The following is a 19,733-nucleotide window of genomic DNA, read 5'->3' as shown; positions in this document are numbered from 1 at the left end:
AGCTCAGGGCTAATCTTCCTCAAAAAAAAAAAAAAAGAATTAAAAAAAAAAATCAAGTGACAGGAATGATAAGATAGTAGGCTTTCTACAGAATGAGTGTGTGGACTTAAATAGATGTGGAAGTGGTAAAGGTGGTTGACTATGGATACTTATATCTCTTTTTCTTCCCTCTTCCATTAAACACATTTTCAAAGAGTTTTGTTGTGTCTTTTATTTTTTTCCCCTGATTTGTGTAGCTGTATGGCCCTAGATACAGTCTTTCTTTTTCTCTTGCCACCTTCTTGATAAAGGGGAAGACAGTTAGAATAGTAGGCATTTAATAATGCTTTGGCATGAATATCCTTCACAACTTTAAGATCCTGTGTACCCTTCATGCTCATTCTGTCAAAAATCTTAACCTCTCTGTGCCTCACTTCTCACATCTGTAAAATGGGTGAAGTAGCAACATCTACTTCATACACTTTTTACAAAGAGGAAGGGTTAATATGCATAAAGCTTGTAGAAGAGATCTGGCGTATGGTAAACACTCAAATGTAGAGCTGTTATCGTGATTGCTAATGTTATTAACTGATGTATTCATGCTCTTCATAACTGTTCATCCTATCAAATATATTTCCTTTATGTGTGTTCCTTTTCAATGTATATTCCTTTAACTTCCCTTCTTAGTCTCCTCTATAATTCAAGAAACTTCTCCAATTTCAAACAATTTAATGAAAACAAAATGTATACATGCAGAGATAGCTGATTTAATTTCTTTGGTCTTTTTGAGAATAAGCTTATTTTTTCCTTCATGTTACAGGTGGTATGCAAGATTACAATTATGTATGGGCCAACTGTTTTGAGATAACGTTAGAACTGTCTTGTTGCAAGTACCCACCTGCCTCACAGCTTCGACAGGAATGGGAGAACAATCGTGAGTCATTGATCACGTTGATTGAAAAGGTAAAACTTGCTGACTGGAAGGTTGGGGCATGGAAATAGTGGATTAAATATGGGAATTTCAGATGCATATGAATAGCAATCTATACTAGATACCCTATACTTATCTGTTTTTGTTATTTAAGGTTGTAGATTATCTTTACAAATTATTATAACAGAATCTATTAGAACATATTCTAGGTGTGCCTGCCTTGCCCTCCCACCAGCTCTTTTCCTCTGGAGGGCTCCCTTTGACTGTCTTAGAACACTTATAAACTGAAATAATTATCTAAATTTGTACTACCAGGTTCTTACAATGTCATGTGATCATATTTGCTAGAGAGCCTTTACCATTATTTGAACTGTGGACATAAGTTTAATTTAAACATCAGACAGGCTAATATACTATTGGATATATCCAAAATTATTCCTTATATGTTGTTGAGAACATTAGAAGTCTGGCTTTGAGGAGAGGGAATTTCAAAAGCACTAGCCTAGGTTTCAGACACGCATGACTTAAGTTTAAGGACTTAATATTTTTGTCTATATTTTATTTTAACTTGGAGGGATTGAAAAATGTTTCAGAGAGAAGAGGAATAACCTTATTTTTTAGAAATTCTGGCATCAATGGGGAGAAGTTATGCTCTCTTGCCTTTCAAAGCAATGGTCTCTGAGCAGTCTCCTTTGATTCTTGTTTCTTTAGGTCCACATTGGAGTTAAAGGATTTGTTAAAGATTTAGTAACGGGATCTGGCTTGGAGAATGCAACCATCTCAGTGGCTGGCATTAATCATAATATCACAACAGGCAGATTTGGTGATTTCCATAGATTACTTCTTCCTGGAACTTATAACATTACAGCAGCTTTGACTGGGTAAGAATTTAAACTAGACTCTTAAAATATAAAGCCTCTGTTAAGACAGAAATATAGTCTAGGAATGTTATTTACTATATCTGGCTTTTATTTTTCCTTATTTTCTGATTTTTTTTCCCCTTTTATAAGAGGAAATTCCATTGTGGAGTCTTTTGTCGCATAGTCTGACAGTAAAACTGGATATGAAGCATAATTGTAAAATTGAGAGGAAGGACAGTTTTAAACGCTTGAAAAGACAGTCAGCTGTGTAAAGCATTGCCTCAAGGCTAATTGAATACCAGAGTAGAAGAAACTCTGAGGAAGACATTTTTTTTTTAAAGCTTTTATTTTTCCTTTTTCTCCCAAAGACCCCCGGTACATAGTTTTGTATTTTTAGTTGTGGGTCCTTCTAGCTGTGGCATGTGGAATGCCGCCTCAGCGTGGCCTGATGAGCGGTGTCATGTCCGCCTCCAGGACTCGAACCAGTGAAACCCCGGGCCACCGAAGCGTACCGCTGCGAGCTTAACCACTTGGCCAAGGTGCCAGCCCCTGTAAAAGACATTTTGAAGAGCTGTCTTATCATCAGTTTTCTAATATGTATAAACTGAATGGTTTCCCACTTCGCGTGGAAACCTTTCTGGAAGCTCACTTTGATAAAGATTTAATTGATAACCTTTAATTTGATTTTGAACTTTCCTATTTGGGAAGGTAGTTTGAATGTCAGTTTGATAAGGCACTGCAAAGAATTGGATTATTTATCCCTTCTTTGAGTATTACAGCAATGGTTAGAATTGATTAGTGACCTCCATCTTTCATCGTATTCTCTCCATTGAATGTAATTTTTTGCAAGCATTTTAATGTGTGGAGACTGAGAAAATGATAGGAGAAATAGTTCTTTAAAGACTTCATCTGGAATTCTCTGTGAGATAATATCCTGAAAGTCTTGAATTTACACATTTATCTTCATGTAGTATGAGTTTTGATAGACTGATAAGTGCAAGAGTATGAAAAGGCTATTGTGCTTTTATCTTGTTACAGCATTTTATCTTTTAATTTAACTCCAAGCCATCTACTTTTTCAAATATTTTTTTTCAGGTATATGCCACTGACTGTTAATAATATAATAGTGAAAGAAGGACCAGCCACAAAGGTGAATTTTTCCCTTCGGCCAACTGTGACTTCAGTAATCTCTGACACAACTGACGTAGTAACAGCTAGCACAGTTGCTATACTTAATATTCCTCCTGGAACACAATCCTCCCACCAGCCAATTCAGCCAAAGGACTTTCACCACCACCATTTCCCTGATATGGAAATCTTCTTGAGAAGGTTTGCCAATGAATATCCTAACATCACCCGGCTTTATTCCTTGGGAAAATCAGTAGAGTCAAGAGAACTTTATGTAATGGAGATATCTGATAATCCAGGTGTCCATGAACCAGGTAATTGGTGTAGTCTTACACATAATTTCAGTAGTGTCTCAGAGCTATGTACTGTATTGCTGTGTTTCATCTAGAAAGGTCACCTATAGTATGTATAACTGGAACAAAGAAAATGTAACTAGTTTTTTGCCAGAAAGAAGAAAATCCATTTGATAACCCATATGAGGCACAGTATTTAATATACTGCATAGATTAGATTCTTTCTGCTAATAGTATTCTTATTTCATATTATATGGCATATATATTGTGTGTGTGTGTGTGAGTATATATATATATATATGCTTTTAGCCTACTCAGACATATATATTAGTAAGGAAGCTGCTTTATAAGATGCTTTTTCCTGCTTCTTTTTATATCTTTTCTTAAATTTTTGGTTCAGGTTCTTTTTGTATATTGGGGAAAAAAATAGAGTCCATGATAAATGAAAAGGAAAAAAAGTCTTCCATGTAGTTATTTTGCTTTCAGGTGAACCAGAGTTTAAGTATATTGGAAATATGCATGGAAATGAAGTGGTTGGAAGAGAATTGCTACTGAACCTCATCGAATACCTTTGTAAGAACTTTGGAACAGACCCTGAAGTAACAGATTTGGTTCAAAGCACTAGAATTCACCTTATGCCATCCATGAATCCTGATGGATATGAAAAGGCCCAGGAAGGTAAAGAATAGCTGTCTATTAATGCTTAACTTTTTTGATTATTGTATGGCATGGTTATTTGGGGATAGAAGAAAATTTGAACTGGTTGCTTCCCTGGAATTTCTTCATATTTTATTCTTAGAATTTATTATTGGTTATAGCTTTTATGTTCTTATAAAATAGGCTAGTTCATCCAACAATTATGTGATGAAGTTTATATTTAATGGAGTTCTCCACATTGGTAATGGCTCTTATTTACTAAAAATAGTATACAATTTTTATAAGTTGTTTCTGTCTTTTTCTTTTGAGGAAGATTAGCCCTGAACTTACTACTGCCAATCCTCCTCTTTTTGCTGAGGAAGACTGGCTCTGAGCTCACATCCATGCCCATCTTCCTCTGCTTTATATGTGGGACACCTACCACAGCATGGTTTTTGCCAAGCGGTGCCATGTCCCCACCCCGGATCTGAACCAGCGATCCAGGGGCCACTGCGAAGCGGAACGTGCAAACTTAACTGCTGTGCCACCGGGCCGGCCCAAGTTGTTTCATTTTAACAGTAATTTTTGTTAAATTATTGTATTGGGAACCTTATAAGTAAAAACTCAAACCAAATATCTTTTGAAGCCAGTGACTCCCAGGTCTACTCCCCATGCCTATTCTAAACCTGCTAAGTTACTGACTTCCCATTCTTTTGCCCTCTCTGGACTGGCCCATCTCTCCTGGGGCAATGTAGTAAGGGCTGGGAGAGCAACTTGCTTACACAGGTCACCTTATGCAGAAAGAACACTGGGAGACTGAGAATCGTCTTGTCCTGAACTGTGGTTCCTTCCAGGCAATGATACCAGTGAGTAGAAAAGGTACCACAATATGAATATGCAGCCACATGATTTACTCTCACTGACTGAACACAGAATCAACTAATGAATGACCAGGTTAATCCTCAAATTCTTTCTCTAAGGACCTCATTTTTTGTCGGCCTCACAAATCCCTCCCACATTCCTCCCTTGAGACCTCTCTGAAAGGTGGAGCTACTTACAAGTGAGCCCTCAAGTTTTCTTCATTCACTTGCAATTTTTTCTCATTATACTGACAATAATAGTGTTCCCATCCCTTATTAAAGTGGAATAGGCTTAAGTTGAACCCTTGCTCCTCCATCAGGTTAAACTTTCAACTATGATCTTGGCTAACTTTACCTTTTTGTGATCACTTTAATGTAAGCATACCACAATTTTCTTCTTTTCGTTTGGTCTGTTTCCTTGTGGTGTTTTAGTGACCTGTATACGGGTACAATAGAGTCCCCCTCTGATCACTCACACACATTCAACGTTGTGATCATGTCATTGTATGTGGATTATTGACAATTGAGCAATACTTTAATATAATTTGTACAGTTGGATTTTTTTCTTCTCAAAGTATGACCTGAGGGCAGAAATGAAAGGTTAATGGTTTTACCTCTCTGTTCAAAAGATCTGGAAGAGATACAATTTTTTAATGTACAATGTAAAAAAGGTGTGTTTTAATTGTAGTGTGATTGATCATAGTGAAGCCTGATGTGTTCACACTTAGCACTGAGTTAAGATAGCTGAAGTAGTAGGTGTTAGATTAAAATATAAGTGAAACGTAGCTTAAATCTGACTCCTTTATCATACAGGAGATTCAGTAAGTGTAATTGGCAGAAACAACAGCAACAACTTTGACCTGAACCGAAATTTCCCAGACCAGTTCGTTCAGATCACAGATCCTACCCAACCAGAAACTATTGCTGTAATGAGCTGGATGAAGGCCTATCCGTTTGTACTGTCAGCAAACCTGCATGGAGGTAATAACAACTTGATATTCCACTAATTAATTCTTGTTGAGAGCATTGAAAATCTTGGTGGAATTTTATCTGTTTATAGTCTTAGGCTATCCTATAATGGATATCCTGTTATTGCTTTTATGGCAGACAACAATAAAGGTCTTTTCTCATTACTTTTTAAGCCAATTTCCTGGCTATTTTCCCCCTTCCTCACTGACACCTCCCCTCCCACTTATTCTCCTGGCTCTCTTTCTCCCTCCCTCCATCCATCCTTCCTTCTCCTTCCTCTCCCTCCCTCTCTCCCTCACTGTCTCGCCCTTTCTCTCCCTCCCTCTCTTTCTCTCTCTCACTTAGTTCTTGAAGTGTTTTATATTTATCCCTCACAAATATTTTTATATTTATGCTTCTCGCTGGGAATTTGGTAACATCCTCTTTGTCATTCATAAAAACGCTAACAGATCCAAATGTTTCATTCTATTTCTAGTTTAATAAACTCTTTTATGTAGGTTTAGATTTTGACATTCTCTTATCTTTTATTGCTATATATATATTATATATATATATCTTTTTTTTTTTTAAAGATTAGCACCTGAGCTAACAACTGTTGCCAATCTTCTTCATTTTTTTTCTTCTCCCCAAAGACCCCCAGTACATAGTTGTATATTCTAGTTGTGAGTACCTCTGGTTGTGCTATGTGGGACACCACCTCAGCATGGCTTGATGAGCGGTGCCATGTCCGTGCCCAGGATCTGAACTGGAGAAACCCTGGGCCACCGAAGCAGAGCGTGCAAACTTAACCACTTGGCCATGGGGCCGTCCCTATTGCTATATATTTAACTGCAGCACAATGACCTCAGTCTCATATAGTATCTGAGCTTATACACCTCCATGTAATTCAGCAAGAATTGATCAGTTGAATAGGATGAGAGGTCAAGATTAGAAATCATCACAATGTCCAACTAGGGTTATGTGAATAAGAGTGGAAGTGTCAATACCCAAGAAAACTGAAAACATATGTCTGTGCGTAAACTTGTACATGAATGTTCACAGTAGCATTATTCATAATGACCAAAAAGTATAAAGAGTCCAAATATCTATCAACTGATGATTTTGTAAATAAAATGTTGTATACCCATGCAATGGAGTATTATTTGGCCATGAAAAGGAATGAAGGTACTGATGCATGCTACATCATAGATAAACCTTGGAAATGTGCAAAGTGATAGAAGTCAGTCAAAAGAAATCATATATTGTATGACTACATTTTTACGAAGTGTTCAGAATAGATGAATCATAGAGATAGAATGTAGATTACTGGTTGCCTCAGGCTGTAGTGGATAGTGGTGAGAGGGAAAGGGGAGTGACTGCTAATGGGTATGGGTTTTTTCTTGGAGTGATAAAATGTTTTGTAATTAGTTAGTAGTGATGGTTGTGCAACCCTGTGAATATACTGAACAACATTGAATTATACGCTTTAAGTGGATGAATTGTGTGACGTGAATTATATCTCAATAAAGCTGTTAAAAAAAAAGAATGAAAGTGTTAGACCCAGGGGCAGTGGGGAAAAAACTTAGTGTCAACATTTGTTGGAATATCCAAAGGAGTATCACAGTTGAGAATTGATGGCATATAGATTAGCCAGCCATTTTAGAACAACAATACACACTTATGGATATCTAGATTTAAGAAATAAATTGAGATTCTCCAAAAATTGCTTTGACAGCTTGCCAGTAGTAGAAAAAAATACTTCTACAGTTGATAATCATGAATGATTCTCCAAGACCCAAATAGGAATTATGAAGTTATAGCCTGATTGGAAAAATAATTTTTTTGTGAGTTTTATATTTGATGTATTTTATACCATGTTTCATAGAAAGTTCTTTTTTTGTTTAAAGATTGGCACCTGAGCTAACATCTGTTGTCAATCTTCTTTTTGTTTTTCTTCCTCTTCTCCCCAAAGCCCTCCAGTACATAGTTGTATTTTGTAGTTGTGGGTCTTTCTAGTTGTGGCATGTGGGACGCCGCCTCAGCATGGCCTGATGAGTGGTGCCATGTCTGCACCCAGGATCCGAACTGTGAAACCCTGGGCCCCCAAAGCAGAGCGTGCAAACTTAACCACTCAGCCACGGGCTGGCCCTGATAGAAAATACTTTATTTTGAGCTTTTAAAAATGTTCTCAGAATACATTGCATGTCACGTTGGGTAAATCTGAAAACTTAGCACTAGTTAAATTTCAGTGAAAATAATTTACAAATTACACATGTGGTATCAAGATCTTGGCATGGTAGGGTACATCTTCAATCATCCAGACATGTTTCTCTCCATGACATATTTTGTTTTCTCATCTTAAGATCTTTAAATGGGTTTTGAAATCTTGGCAAAGAAATTTAAAAGAGGATTTCTTTGCTGCCAACTTAACAATTCAGAAGGATTTTGAAAGAATATAGAGAAAAATAAGATTTGTTTTTGTAAATTTTGATACTAATTTTTTTATTAAGGTGAAATTCATGTAACAAAATTAACCATGTTAAAGTCAACAATTCAGTGACGTTTAGTGCATTCACAGTGTTGTGCAGTCACCATCTCTTTCTAGTTCCAAAACATTTTCATCTCCCCAGAAGGAAACCCTTTACCCATTAAGCAGTTGCTTCCTATTACCCACCTCCCTTCAAGGCCTGATAACTACCAGTCTGTGTTCTGTGTCTGTGGACTTGGCTATTTTGGATACTTCATAGAAATGAAATTATACAATATGTGACCTTTTGTGTCTATGTTCTTTCATTTAGCGTAATATTTTCAAGGTTCATTCATATTGTAACATGTATTAGTACTTCATTCCTTTTTATGGCCAAATAATATTCCATTGTATGTAAATAATACAATTTGTTTATTCATTTCTCCATTGATGGAAATTTGGGTTGTTTGTGCTTTTTTATTATTATAAATAATATTGCTATGAACATTAGCATACAATGTCTATTCGAGTCACTCATTTTAATTCTTTTGGGTAATTTGATGTTTAGCTTTTTAAGGAACTGCCAAGCTGTTTTCCACGGTACCACTTTACATTTTCACCAACAGTGTACGAGGGTTCCAGTTTCTCCACATCGTCAACAACACTTATTACTTTCCTTTTTTTTATTGTAGACATGCTGGTGGGTAAAAAGCAGTATCTCATTGTGGGTTTGATTTTGCATTTCCCTGGTGGCTGATGATATTGAGCATCTTTTTGTATGCTTATTGGCCATTTGTATATCTTCTTTGGAGAAATATCTGTTCAAGTCTTTTGTCCATTTTCAGTTAGGTGTTTTGTCTTTTTGTTGAGTTGTAAGAGTTCTTTATATAGTCTGGATTCTAGACCCTTATCAGATTACTGATTTGTGAATATTTTCTCCCATTCTATAGGTTGTATTTTAACTTTCTTAGTAATGTTCTTTGATGCACAAAAGTTTTTAGTTTTGATGAAGTCAGATTTATCTACTTTTTTGTTTTGTTGCTCATACTTTTTGTTTTTGGTGCTAATTATTCTTTTAAATAAACTATTTCATAGAAGTATGGTAGGTCTTTTATGACCTTTTTTTTGACATTAGAAAATGAGCCATTTGAAAAACAGTATTGAGTAGAAGTTGATGTTGACGTTTTTCTGTTTGAATTTTTAGATATGGGTCACAAATCCAGTGTGAAATTAAATTTTTTAAAGAACTTCAATTTGTCTAAGAAGGGGCGTTGAAGTATACTTGTTCTTGTTAGAACTATTTTGAGGGATAGGACGAGCATAGTTCTTCATACTTGCTTCTTAAAGAAATTTTTTTTTTATATATGAATGTTTGCTGGTATTTGTTATCACAGGATTACTTCATCTGAATTCAAGTTGAACATGTTTCTTTATTTCTGTGTCCATGAGGTGGCACAATAAAAAAGGGAAAGATGAGTGGCTTAGTAGAGGCAGAATAAATGGACAGACGGACAAATGAAAACAGTGTGTCTAGTAGGAAAATAAGGGATTTGATCCCATGGTGGGGGTGTGGGCATGTGTAGGTCTGGGCTCTTGCCTGAGAAGCACCCTCCCTAGCTGCTTTATGCCCTATGGGGAGCATGAAAGGAGTTGATATCCTTTACATATGTTTTAAAGCGTCACTTTCTTTATGTTAGGTCATGAAAAGTCGTATGGTATAATGCCAATTGACTAATTTCTAATATGAGCATAAGAGAAATTTTTACAATTTTTTTCTGAGTGTAGTTCGGGGCTGGTTCTGCTATCCATACATAAATCATTTAATCTCTTTGTTTTAGATTCCACATCTGCAAATGAGGAGGATGGATTAATTAGACTTAAGAGTCTCGTCTTATTTTAAAATTCCATGACCTTATAAATGTCTGGATTTTAGTGAAAAAGTATCAAAATTTGCTCAATTTTTCTGATCCTAAATATTGTAAAAGTATAATTGTTTAAGCCTTTTATTTCTGGTTTCAGCTCTGACATGTAAATTATACCTATAAGTTCAGGTAAATTCCCAAGACCTTTCCAGTTAAGGTAACCTTTAAGTGCCATGCATAGCTATTTAATATTTTACTTATCCACTTTGATTTATTATTGAGGAAATTAGCCGTGGAAAATTGTATTATTTCTTGTCTCTGACAGTATTGTGAAAAGTTTACTGTAATGATCCATCTTGAAACAGATAACACGATACATTTTCCTCTTTTCCCTTGTAGGTTCTTTGGTGGTTAACTACCCTTTTGATGATGATGAGCAAGGGGTTGCCACATATAGTAAATCACCAGATGATGCTGTGTTTCAACAAATAGCACTTTCTTATTCCAAGGTAGGCTTGTGCTTAAACATAAAATGCTAAAAAATTAATTCTTTCGTTAAAACAGTACGTTAAAGTCCTGCGAGACTCAGGTCAAGTGCGTTCTTCTCAGTTGAGCCTTCCATGGTTCCTTCCGGGCAGCCTTACTGCTTTTTCTCCTCTGTTTCCCCCCTCACTTTTGAACATACTGCATGTCTTTCCCCATTAGCCTTTAAGCCCAGGTAATGTCTTTTCGTCTATAGTTTTTAGCACAGTACCTGGAACATAATAAACTAAACATAATAAACATGCACTAGCATGCTAGTTTATTTCACTTGACAAGTACTTAAGTTATAAACCTAGCAAAGTAGTCTAAGGTGGGAGTTGACAGACTACAGCTCTGGGGCCAAATCCAGCCCACCACCTATTTTTCTAAATAAACTTTTACTGACCCACTGCCACATCTGTTCTTTTACATTTCATCTAGGTCTGCTTTCTTTTCCAGCATTTGAAAATAAGACAGTGTAATTCACTGTAAGAACATTAAAGAAGAAAAGCACTGCAATCATCTCAGTAGTTGCAGTGAGAGTTCACTAGTTGCAACAGATACTCTCAAGCCTGTAAAGTCTAAAATTTTTACTGTCTGACACTTTACAGAAAAAAATTGCCATTCTCTGGCCTACAGTATTTAAGGGTCTGTAGTAAACATGCAGCAAAGGAAAGCACGTAGAAATTTCTGAGTTTTCTAAACTTCCTTTAATGAACACACGTTACTTTAACAATCAGAAATGTATGTTTGTGTGTGTATGTGTGAAAATTTAATTTAAAAATTCTTCTTAGAAAACATGTTAAAAGTTGGGGCTAGGGAGCTAGCTTATGAGTTTCTATTTTTGGTCTCACTGCTGTCTCAGCCTGTGACTTTATTGGTATAGATAATGAAGATTATTACTGCAGCTCTCTGCTCTCTTGATCACAGCCTTCTGTCATTCCACTTTTGCTACTCCCTCATTCTCTACACGTGGACCTTGAGAGATTCTTCAGGGTTTCTAACAGGGGAGTACATCTATTATTTCACTATAAGGAATAGTTGTCTTCTGTTTGGGCACACCATTTTTAGAGGAATATACATGGAATAATAGAAGAAGAATGGGATTCCTTCTGAATTGTCAAAATAAAAATTAAGTGATCAGATTTTGCTCTTATCCCCATCACATTCTGTGCTCATTCTTTATAGTGCTGCTTTTCACCCTCATTGTGACTTCTAATTTTTTATCTTCTTTTTATTTTCTTTGACCTTTAACCCTTTTGATTTGTTTTCTACCCAGCTTAGACCCATGGACATAATTTTGAGTGATGCTCTCACTTATACGTTAGGATCTTTTATACCCTTTTGACATATCTGCCTTGCCAATGTCCAGTCATCAGTAATTACCACCATCTCTCTTCTCTATCCCAGAAAAGTCACACAGTCATGACAGTTGACTACACTGCATATGGATGCTCTCTAACCTCAGCTGAGCCCTCATTATACCTGGCAATATTTCGTATTTTGCTACTTGACCTCCTTGGCTCATTTCCCACTTAATCCTAGCTTTACTCCTCTTATTTTCAGTAGATCACTTTGCCTTGAACTAAAGTAGAACTTTGAGTAATCTGAGTTCATTCACATTCTGTCTTCTCAATTATTATTTATTTGTGTCTTACCCACATTCTCTTCCATTTCTTGATCCCACCGCATCCTGCCTCCTAAGGAATCTGTGTCTTCATTTCTTCTGTTGTAAATGGGAAAGGTGATAAATAAAATCCTCAGTCTTCACTCACAGCCTCCTCTCTCTTGGCTGTGATCTATCATCATCTATCATGCACCCAAGCCACCTTTGCCCCTGCACAAGGCTTCATGGTGAGGAAAAGCAGACCAAGAAAATCTGTGAAGACAGAAGAAGGGGGCTAATGAAGGTGGGCCTAAAGGTGATTTGGTATGACCACCAAACTTTAAATACACCCTAAATCCTAAACCTAAATCTGAAAATACTAAAAAAGCAACTGGGCAGATGAGAGCACTGGAGCACAGGGAAGAGCTTTCAAAGTACCTACAATTTAAAGCATCTGATGTGATTTAAAGGGTTAGGCACAATTTAAAAGGATAGGTGGTTGAAAGGGAAATCTCCCAAACTTAGAGCTTCTGGGGGAGAAAAAAGACAAAAAGAAATGAAGTGCCCTTTGGCAATTGAATAATGAAGGGGAAAAGAAGGAAAAAGGAGAAATATAGAGTTGTCCAAGACAGAGGAAAACCATAAAATCAGAGGACTCACAACTCCACCCTTACACCAAGGCAAACAAACAAACAAACAAAACACATTAAGATACCTCGACTGCTAGACTGATGGAAAAGGGCACCATCAACTAGGAATCATAAGACAGCCCAATATTATGAAAATGAACAAGTGGTAAATAAAATCCATGGAGAACTATTGCAGAAAATCAGGAAATGAAAATTTCACACATATTAGCTGAGGAAACCTTACTACCACCAAAAAATAATCCAGAAGCAGATGAAAACTGTTAAGTCTACACTCTAAACAGAATAAATATACCCAAACTCACATTAAGAATATGAGAAACCAGGGGCTGGCCCCGTGGCCGAGTGGTTAAGTTTGCACAGTCTGCTGCAGGCAGCCCAGTGTTTCGTTGGTTTGAATCCTGGGTGCGGACATGGCACTGCTCATCAAACCACGCTGAGGCAGCGTCCCACGTGCCACAACTAGAAGGACCCACAACGAAGAATATACAACTATGTACTGGGGGGCTTTGGGGAGAAAAAGGAAAAAAATAAAATCTTAAAAAAAAAAAAGAATATGAGAAACCACCTAGGCTCTGATATTTAAAAAATAAAAACAGAAATAGAGGGCTAGTCCTGGTGGCCTAGTGGTTAAGTTTGGCGTGCTCTGCTTTAGCGGCCCGAGTTCTGTTCCTGGTGCATACCTTCACCACTCGTCAGTGGCCATGCTGTCGCAGTGGCCCACATACAAAATAGAGGAAGATTGGCAGCACATGTTAGTTGAGGGTGAGTCTTCCTCAGCAAAAAGAATAGAAAAGAGAAGAAAAAGCCAGGAAGAAACGAGGAAGAATTCATAGAACTCAGGAAAGAAATGGAAGAAAAAGACAAAATTATCTCCAAAATGAAGAATAAATTACAAGAGTTAGAGGCCTCACACTTCCCAGTTTCAAGCTTACTGCAAAGCTACAATAATTAAGACACTGTGATACTCACATAAGGATTAATGAAATAGAATTGAGAGTTCAGAAAATAAACTCTTACATTTATGGTCAATTGATTTTTCCACAGGGGTGCCAAGACAATCCAGTGAGGAAAGAATAATCTTTTCAACAAGTGATCATTGGAAAACTGGATATTCACATGCAAAAGAATGAACTTGGGCCCCTTTCTCATGCTATACCCAAAAACTATTTCAAAATGGATCGTAGACCTAAATGTAGGAGCTAAAACTATAAAACTTTTAGAAAAAAATACAGAAATAAATCTTTGTGACCTTGGGCTAGACAATGGTTTCCTAGATATGACATCAAAAGCACAAGTGACCAAAAAAAATACATGTATTGGACAGCATCAGGACTTTTTTACTGCAAAGGATACTGTATTAGTTGCCTACAGCTGCCGTAACAAAGTTCACAAACTGGGTGGCTTAAGATGACAAAAACGTATCGTCTCATAGTTCTAGAAGCTAGAAGTCCAAAATCAGAGTGTTGACAGGACCACGTTCCCTCTGAAACACGTGGGGGATTCCTTCCTTGCCTCTTTCTAGCTTTTGATGTTTTGCTGGAAATCTTTGGCATTCTTTGGCTTCTAGATGGATTACTTCAATCCTCTGTCTTCACATGGAATTCTCCCTGTGTGTGTGTTCAAATTTTCCCTTTTTATAAAGATAGCAGTCATAGTGGATTAGGGCCACCCTAATCAACTTATTTCACATTGATTACCTCTGTAACCAAATACACTTACATTCTAAGGTACTCAGGATTAGGACTGCAACATATCTTTTTTGGGGGACACAGTTCAACACCTAACAGTATCAAGGAAGTAAAAAGCAACCCATAGATTAGAACATTTTTGTGAATCATATATCTGATAAGGATCTTGTATCTAGAATATATAATGAACTCTTAATTAAATAATAAATAGATAACCCAATTGAAAAATGGGCAAAGGATCTGAATACACATTTCTCCAAAGAAGATATACAAGTGGCAGACAAGCTCACAAAAAGTTCCTCAATATCATTAGCTAATAGGGAAATGCAAATCAAAACCACAAGATACCACTTTCAGCCACTTAGGTTGCCTGTAATTAAAAAAACAGAAAATAATGTGTTGGTGAAGATGTGGAGAAATTGGAACCCATAATTTTGCAGGTGGGAATGCAAAATGATACAACTTTTCTGCAAGTCTAAAATTAGCTCAAAAGAATAAAAGAAAAGTGAGTATTCTCTGCTTGTCTGCACGTCCTTACTGTTGTCTCAATCCTCAGTTTCTTGTCATCTGTCTTCTGTCTACATTGTTTTACCTGGAGGTGCTCCCTCCCTCAAAAGTTAACAGAGATCTATTTTTTTTAAACTTTCTTGACCTCTGAAGTCTGCCACTATTTATTATTATTATTATTATTATTGTCTTCTCCCCTTCACCTCTGTCACATTGTACAGTCGAGAGCTCTGCTTTCTTTTTTCTCTTTCATTGACTTGACATGACCTCTGTCTTACTTTTTTTCCCCTCCGTGTTCTGTCCTTAGCCATTTTTACTGTCTTGGCAATTACATCCAATTGCTTTACCTGCCACCACTATGTAAATACCTCTTTAAAAAATTATTTCATATAATGAAAGTTATTATAAAAGGGTTAGAAACTTAAGGCAAGCAAAAAGAAGAAAATAAACCTAGAGATCATCAATCTTTTAGTGTCTTGGTGTATTACTTTCAGACTCTTCGTTTATTTATATATGGACACCTATATCCTCACCCCCAGTCCTCTTTAAGCTGTGAAACTGTTTGCTTTAAAAATTTTAATTGTTTTAAAAAAATTATCAGAGTAGTGAGAATTAAAGGAGATAGTAAAATGCACATGGCAAATCCAAACTGCCACAACTTTTCAGTTGCTCACTATCTTTCGCTTGGATTATTTCAGATCTCTGATGGATCTCCTTGGCTTTGGTCCATTTTTCACATCATTATCAGAATAAACTTCCCAGAGCCATGAACATATCACATATCACCGTTTGGACAGAGATCTTCGCTGGCTCCTTATTGCTCTGAGAATAAAGTGGAAATGTTAATAGCTGTTGCCTAGAACTATGGTGACTAGAGTGGGATTTATACTAGATGATCCATTAAGATATAGGAAGAATATATTAGAAGTTCTATTTATATTTTTTAATTTATCCTTTACTTTTTTTTATTTTTATGCAGATTTATAAAATACATATAGTAATTGGTGCAGTAGTACATCTATGTAATTTATAATTAAATAGATATTGATGGAAATGGAGATAGAGACAGAAGATGTGTGCAAGTCTTCAATGGAAAAACAAGAAGGCAAAAGAGCATGTATACAATTATTGCGGGAATCTAAAATAATTTTTATTTGATAAGAGAGCAGTGGAATCATAAGCCTGTGACTGGTGTATTAAGTTTATGAAAAGGGGTTGTTTATATATTTTAAAATCAAATGGTTAATTCTCAGTGGTGGGAAAATGGGAAGCTGTTATTTTTTTCTTCACACTTTTCTGTACATTCTTTTTTTCCTATTTCCAAAAGAGAGAAATGAAGTTTTGACTATCTTTCAAAGCTTAATTTGTTCAGGAAATTTCCCCTGTCACTCTAGTCAGAAGTAGTCTTTCTCTTCTCTAGATTTCTGTAGCATGTATTTGTGCCTCCAACGCAGCTTTTCTTACTCTCCCGTGAGCAAGCTGTTGCACCTGTACTATGCTAGACACCCTGCTGGATGCTGAGGACACAAAGACACTGTTTCGAGCAGTGGTGTGTTGTCAGTTCTAACAGGATAAGATAATTGTACAGAGTGCAGTCAAAGCACAGAGGAGCCGTCTTAGTCCCCTTAGAAGTCAGAGAAAGCTGCTCACTCCACATTGTATGTGAATTATCTTTTCTGGACTCTAAGCTTCTTGAAAACATGAAATGAATGTATGAATGTGAAGTTTTTTGGTTTAATTTTTGGAGAGGAGTTGGGTTGGGTTTTGTATTATTTGTGAGTAGTAAATGAAATCTTCAATTTTTTTTTTTACAGAGCATGTTTAATTTTTATTTAAAAAATATTTAATAAATCCATATAGTAAAAAATCAAAATGGCATAGAAACCTATGCATTGAAAAGTCTCACTGTTTCCCATGGCTCCATCTGCCCCATTCCCACCTCCACATATACCCTATTGGTAACCACTTTTATTATTCTTCCTTACCCTTTCCAGGTTTTGCGTGTGTGTGTGTGTGTGTGTGTGTGAGCAAGATTGGCCCTGAACTAACATCTGTTGCCAATCTTCCTCTATTTTTTTGTATGTGGGATGCCACCACAGCTTGGCTTGACAAGTGGTGCTAGGTCTGTGCTCAGGATCCGAACCTGCAGACCCCAGGCCAGGAAGCTGAGCACACAAATTAACCACTATGCCACTGGGTCAGCCCCCTTTTCTGGGTTTTTTGATGCGGATACAAACAAATAACAGTAAAGATTTTTTTTTTTCCCCAGGAAAATTCCCAGATGTTTCAAGGTAGACCTTGCAAGAATATGTACCCTAATGAATATTTTCCTCATGGAATAACAAATGGAGCTAGTTGGTATAATGTCCCAGGTAAACATTATTTTATATCAAGGCCATACAACTTGATAGATTTTCTGTCTCCCTGGATGGTGCTGCTTGTTACTGATTTTTTTAATTTTGAGAAAGAATCATTCTTTTAAAAATATTGTTTAAATACTTTAAAACATTCAGGTAATCTTTTCAACTAGCTTTACATTTGGCGCACTTTTGAGTTTTGAGTAAAAATAATGTACTAAAACTTGATGAAAGTGTTATACTTTACCTCTGGCTATAACAAAAAACCTTAGATATGCTAATAAGAAGAGTGTAAGCTACACTTGAACTCTTCTTGAACATGAAAGTACAAGTGTTTTACCTGTACCACAAGCATCAAAGAGCTCTCAAAGGAATGTATTACTGTTTTTCAACCAATGCTGATAAAAGATTAATTTGGCTTTTTCACTAGGAATATTGCTTACGTTTTGGGATCTGAGCTAGTTAGAACTTCTTCAGAGTGACTGGTTTTAATTTTTTATCCTTTTAGGTGGTATGCAAGACTGGAACTATTTACAAACAAATTGCTTTGAAGTGACTATTGAACTAGGTTGTGTGAAATACCCATTTGAGAAAGATTTGCCAAAATTTTGGGAACAGAATCGAAGATCTCTAATCCAGTTTATGAAACAGGTGACTATTCAGGAGTGAAGTATGAAATTTCTCTCAAGAGCAAGAAGATTTTTGTGTGTACATGTGGTTGTCATGCAGTGATTTTAGAATACAGCCTTTTGAATTCCAATTTGGCCTGTTCATGTTTTAGTTATTTATCTAGAAAATTCATGGATGGAAATGAGTCTTTTTGTATACATGGAGAAGAGTTGAAAATGACTAAACAATGTAGTGATGTTTTGCTCTTAATGGTTGGTGGTCACTTTTTACCCTGTCTGTATTAAAGGCTAGTGTAAATTGAGTACACACCTAAGCATTTGTCAGGTGATAGAAAGAAGGGCTGTGGGGTGAATGTTTTTATTATTTTTCTTTTTTGCCAGTTGTTTACTGTGAAATGATTAGTGTCCTTTTGTTTGGGTATGCATGGTGGCCAATAGCTAAAGACTGTAAGAAATATGCTAATAATGGTTTATTATTAGGATAATCTGACCAGTACTTTGTGCCAGTAGTACTTTTGGGCTATATTCTTTTTACTGAGTGGAGCAGCATAAAGGCTGTGAGTTTGCATACTAATTTTTTAAAACATTTTATTATGAAAAATTTTAAACATAGAGAAAAGTTATGACTAATAGAATGAACACTACCTTCACCTAGATTTGACAGTTTTTAGCATTTTGCTGTATATGCTTTATTTATATATAAAAATTATATATATTATATATGTACACACATATATACACTTTTTTTGAACTACTTCTATGTAAATTGCAGATGTTACGATATTTTACCCCTAAACATTTCAGAATGCATCTTCTAAATATAAAGTTATTCTCCTAAATGCCGTCTCCGAATGCCATTATCTTACCTAAAAAAATGAACAGTAATTCCCTGTTACCTAGTCCCTAGTCCCTATTCAAATTTTCCCTTTTTGTCTCCAAATATCTTTTTATAGCTTTATTTTAGAACCAGGATCTAGTCAAAGTTCATGCATTACATTTGATTATTACATATCTTTGCTCTCTTTAATGCAGAATAGTCTTTCCATTTTTTTTGATGACATTTCCTTTTTAAAGAAGCCAGGCCAGTTTCCCTGTAGAAAGTCCTATATTCTGAAATTGTCAGATGTGCTAAAGTTTAAACAGTGTTATTTACATTCGTCAGGATAAAGACAAACCTAACCTATGAAAAATTGGCTTTTCGGAAACTAAAATATTTTGTTTAATGGGCATTTACATTTAGGTTTACCCTGAACTCTTAAATTCCTGTTTTTCCCACGTGTTTATATTATTAACGATATGTTATTTTGGATATGAGCTCCCAAAATAATTAGATGATGATCTTTACCATTGAAATCGGGGTGTCCTTGTATTTTCTCCAGGTTCATCAGGGTGTCAAAGGATTTGTCCTAGATGCCACAGATGGCAGGGGTATATTAAATGCCACCATTAGTGTTGCTGAAATTAATCACCCCGTGACTACTTACAAAACTGGAGATTACTGGCGTCTCTTGGTTCCAGGAACTTATAAAATCACAGCATCCGCTCGAGGGTGAGTGACTGAATGTTTTGAAACTGAGTGCTTGGGGATAAGACGAACATGGCCCCATTCTGGGAGATTATTGCCAGAAAGCCCTAGAGACCCTGCTGAGCAACCTTGAGTTTGATGCTGGGAAGTTTAGAGCTGTTTACATATTTGACTTTCCTCTAGTGGCAAGTGAGTACATGAACTATCAGGTGTAAGAAATCTGTGAAATTATGCACTTTGAACAGTCGCCTCTTTTACTCTCCTCTCAGATGCCTGCCCCGTGTC

General features: G+C 36.3%; 1 protein-coding gene across 1 annotated transcript in view; it reads left to right on the top strand.

Moving 5' to 3' along the window:
- Positions 1-19,733, top strand: part of CPD (carboxypeptidase D) — a 64,693-nt gene that overhangs the window by 24,736 nt on the left and 20,224 nt on the right. The window contains exons 3-11 of the mRNA XM_046674910.1: positions 800-942; positions 1,622-1,791; positions 2,866-3,212; positions 3,678-3,869; positions 5,501-5,668; positions 10,364-10,473; positions 17,207-17,309; positions 17,803-17,945; positions 19,303-19,472. Coding sequence (XP_046530866.1) covers positions 800-942; positions 1,622-1,791; positions 2,866-3,212; positions 3,678-3,869; positions 5,501-5,668; positions 10,364-10,473; positions 17,207-17,309; positions 17,803-17,945; positions 19,303-19,472 — 1,546 coding nt within the window. The remainder of the gene's footprint in view (positions 1-799; positions 943-1,621; positions 1,792-2,865; positions 3,213-3,677; positions 3,870-5,500; positions 5,669-10,363; positions 10,474-17,206; positions 17,310-17,802; positions 17,946-19,302; positions 19,473-19,733) is intronic.

The sequence above is a fragment of the Equus quagga genome, chromosome 11 (genome assembly GCF_021613505.1).
Source record: "Equus quagga isolate Etosha38 chromosome 11, UCLA_HA_Equagga_1.0, whole genome shotgun sequence".
In the NCBI taxonomy this organism is placed as follows: Eukaryota; Metazoa; Chordata; class Mammalia; order Perissodactyla; family Equidae; genus Equus; species Equus quagga.
The sequence above is the reverse complement of the archived record's forward strand: the minus strand, read 5'-3'. Positions and strand labels throughout refer to the sequence as shown.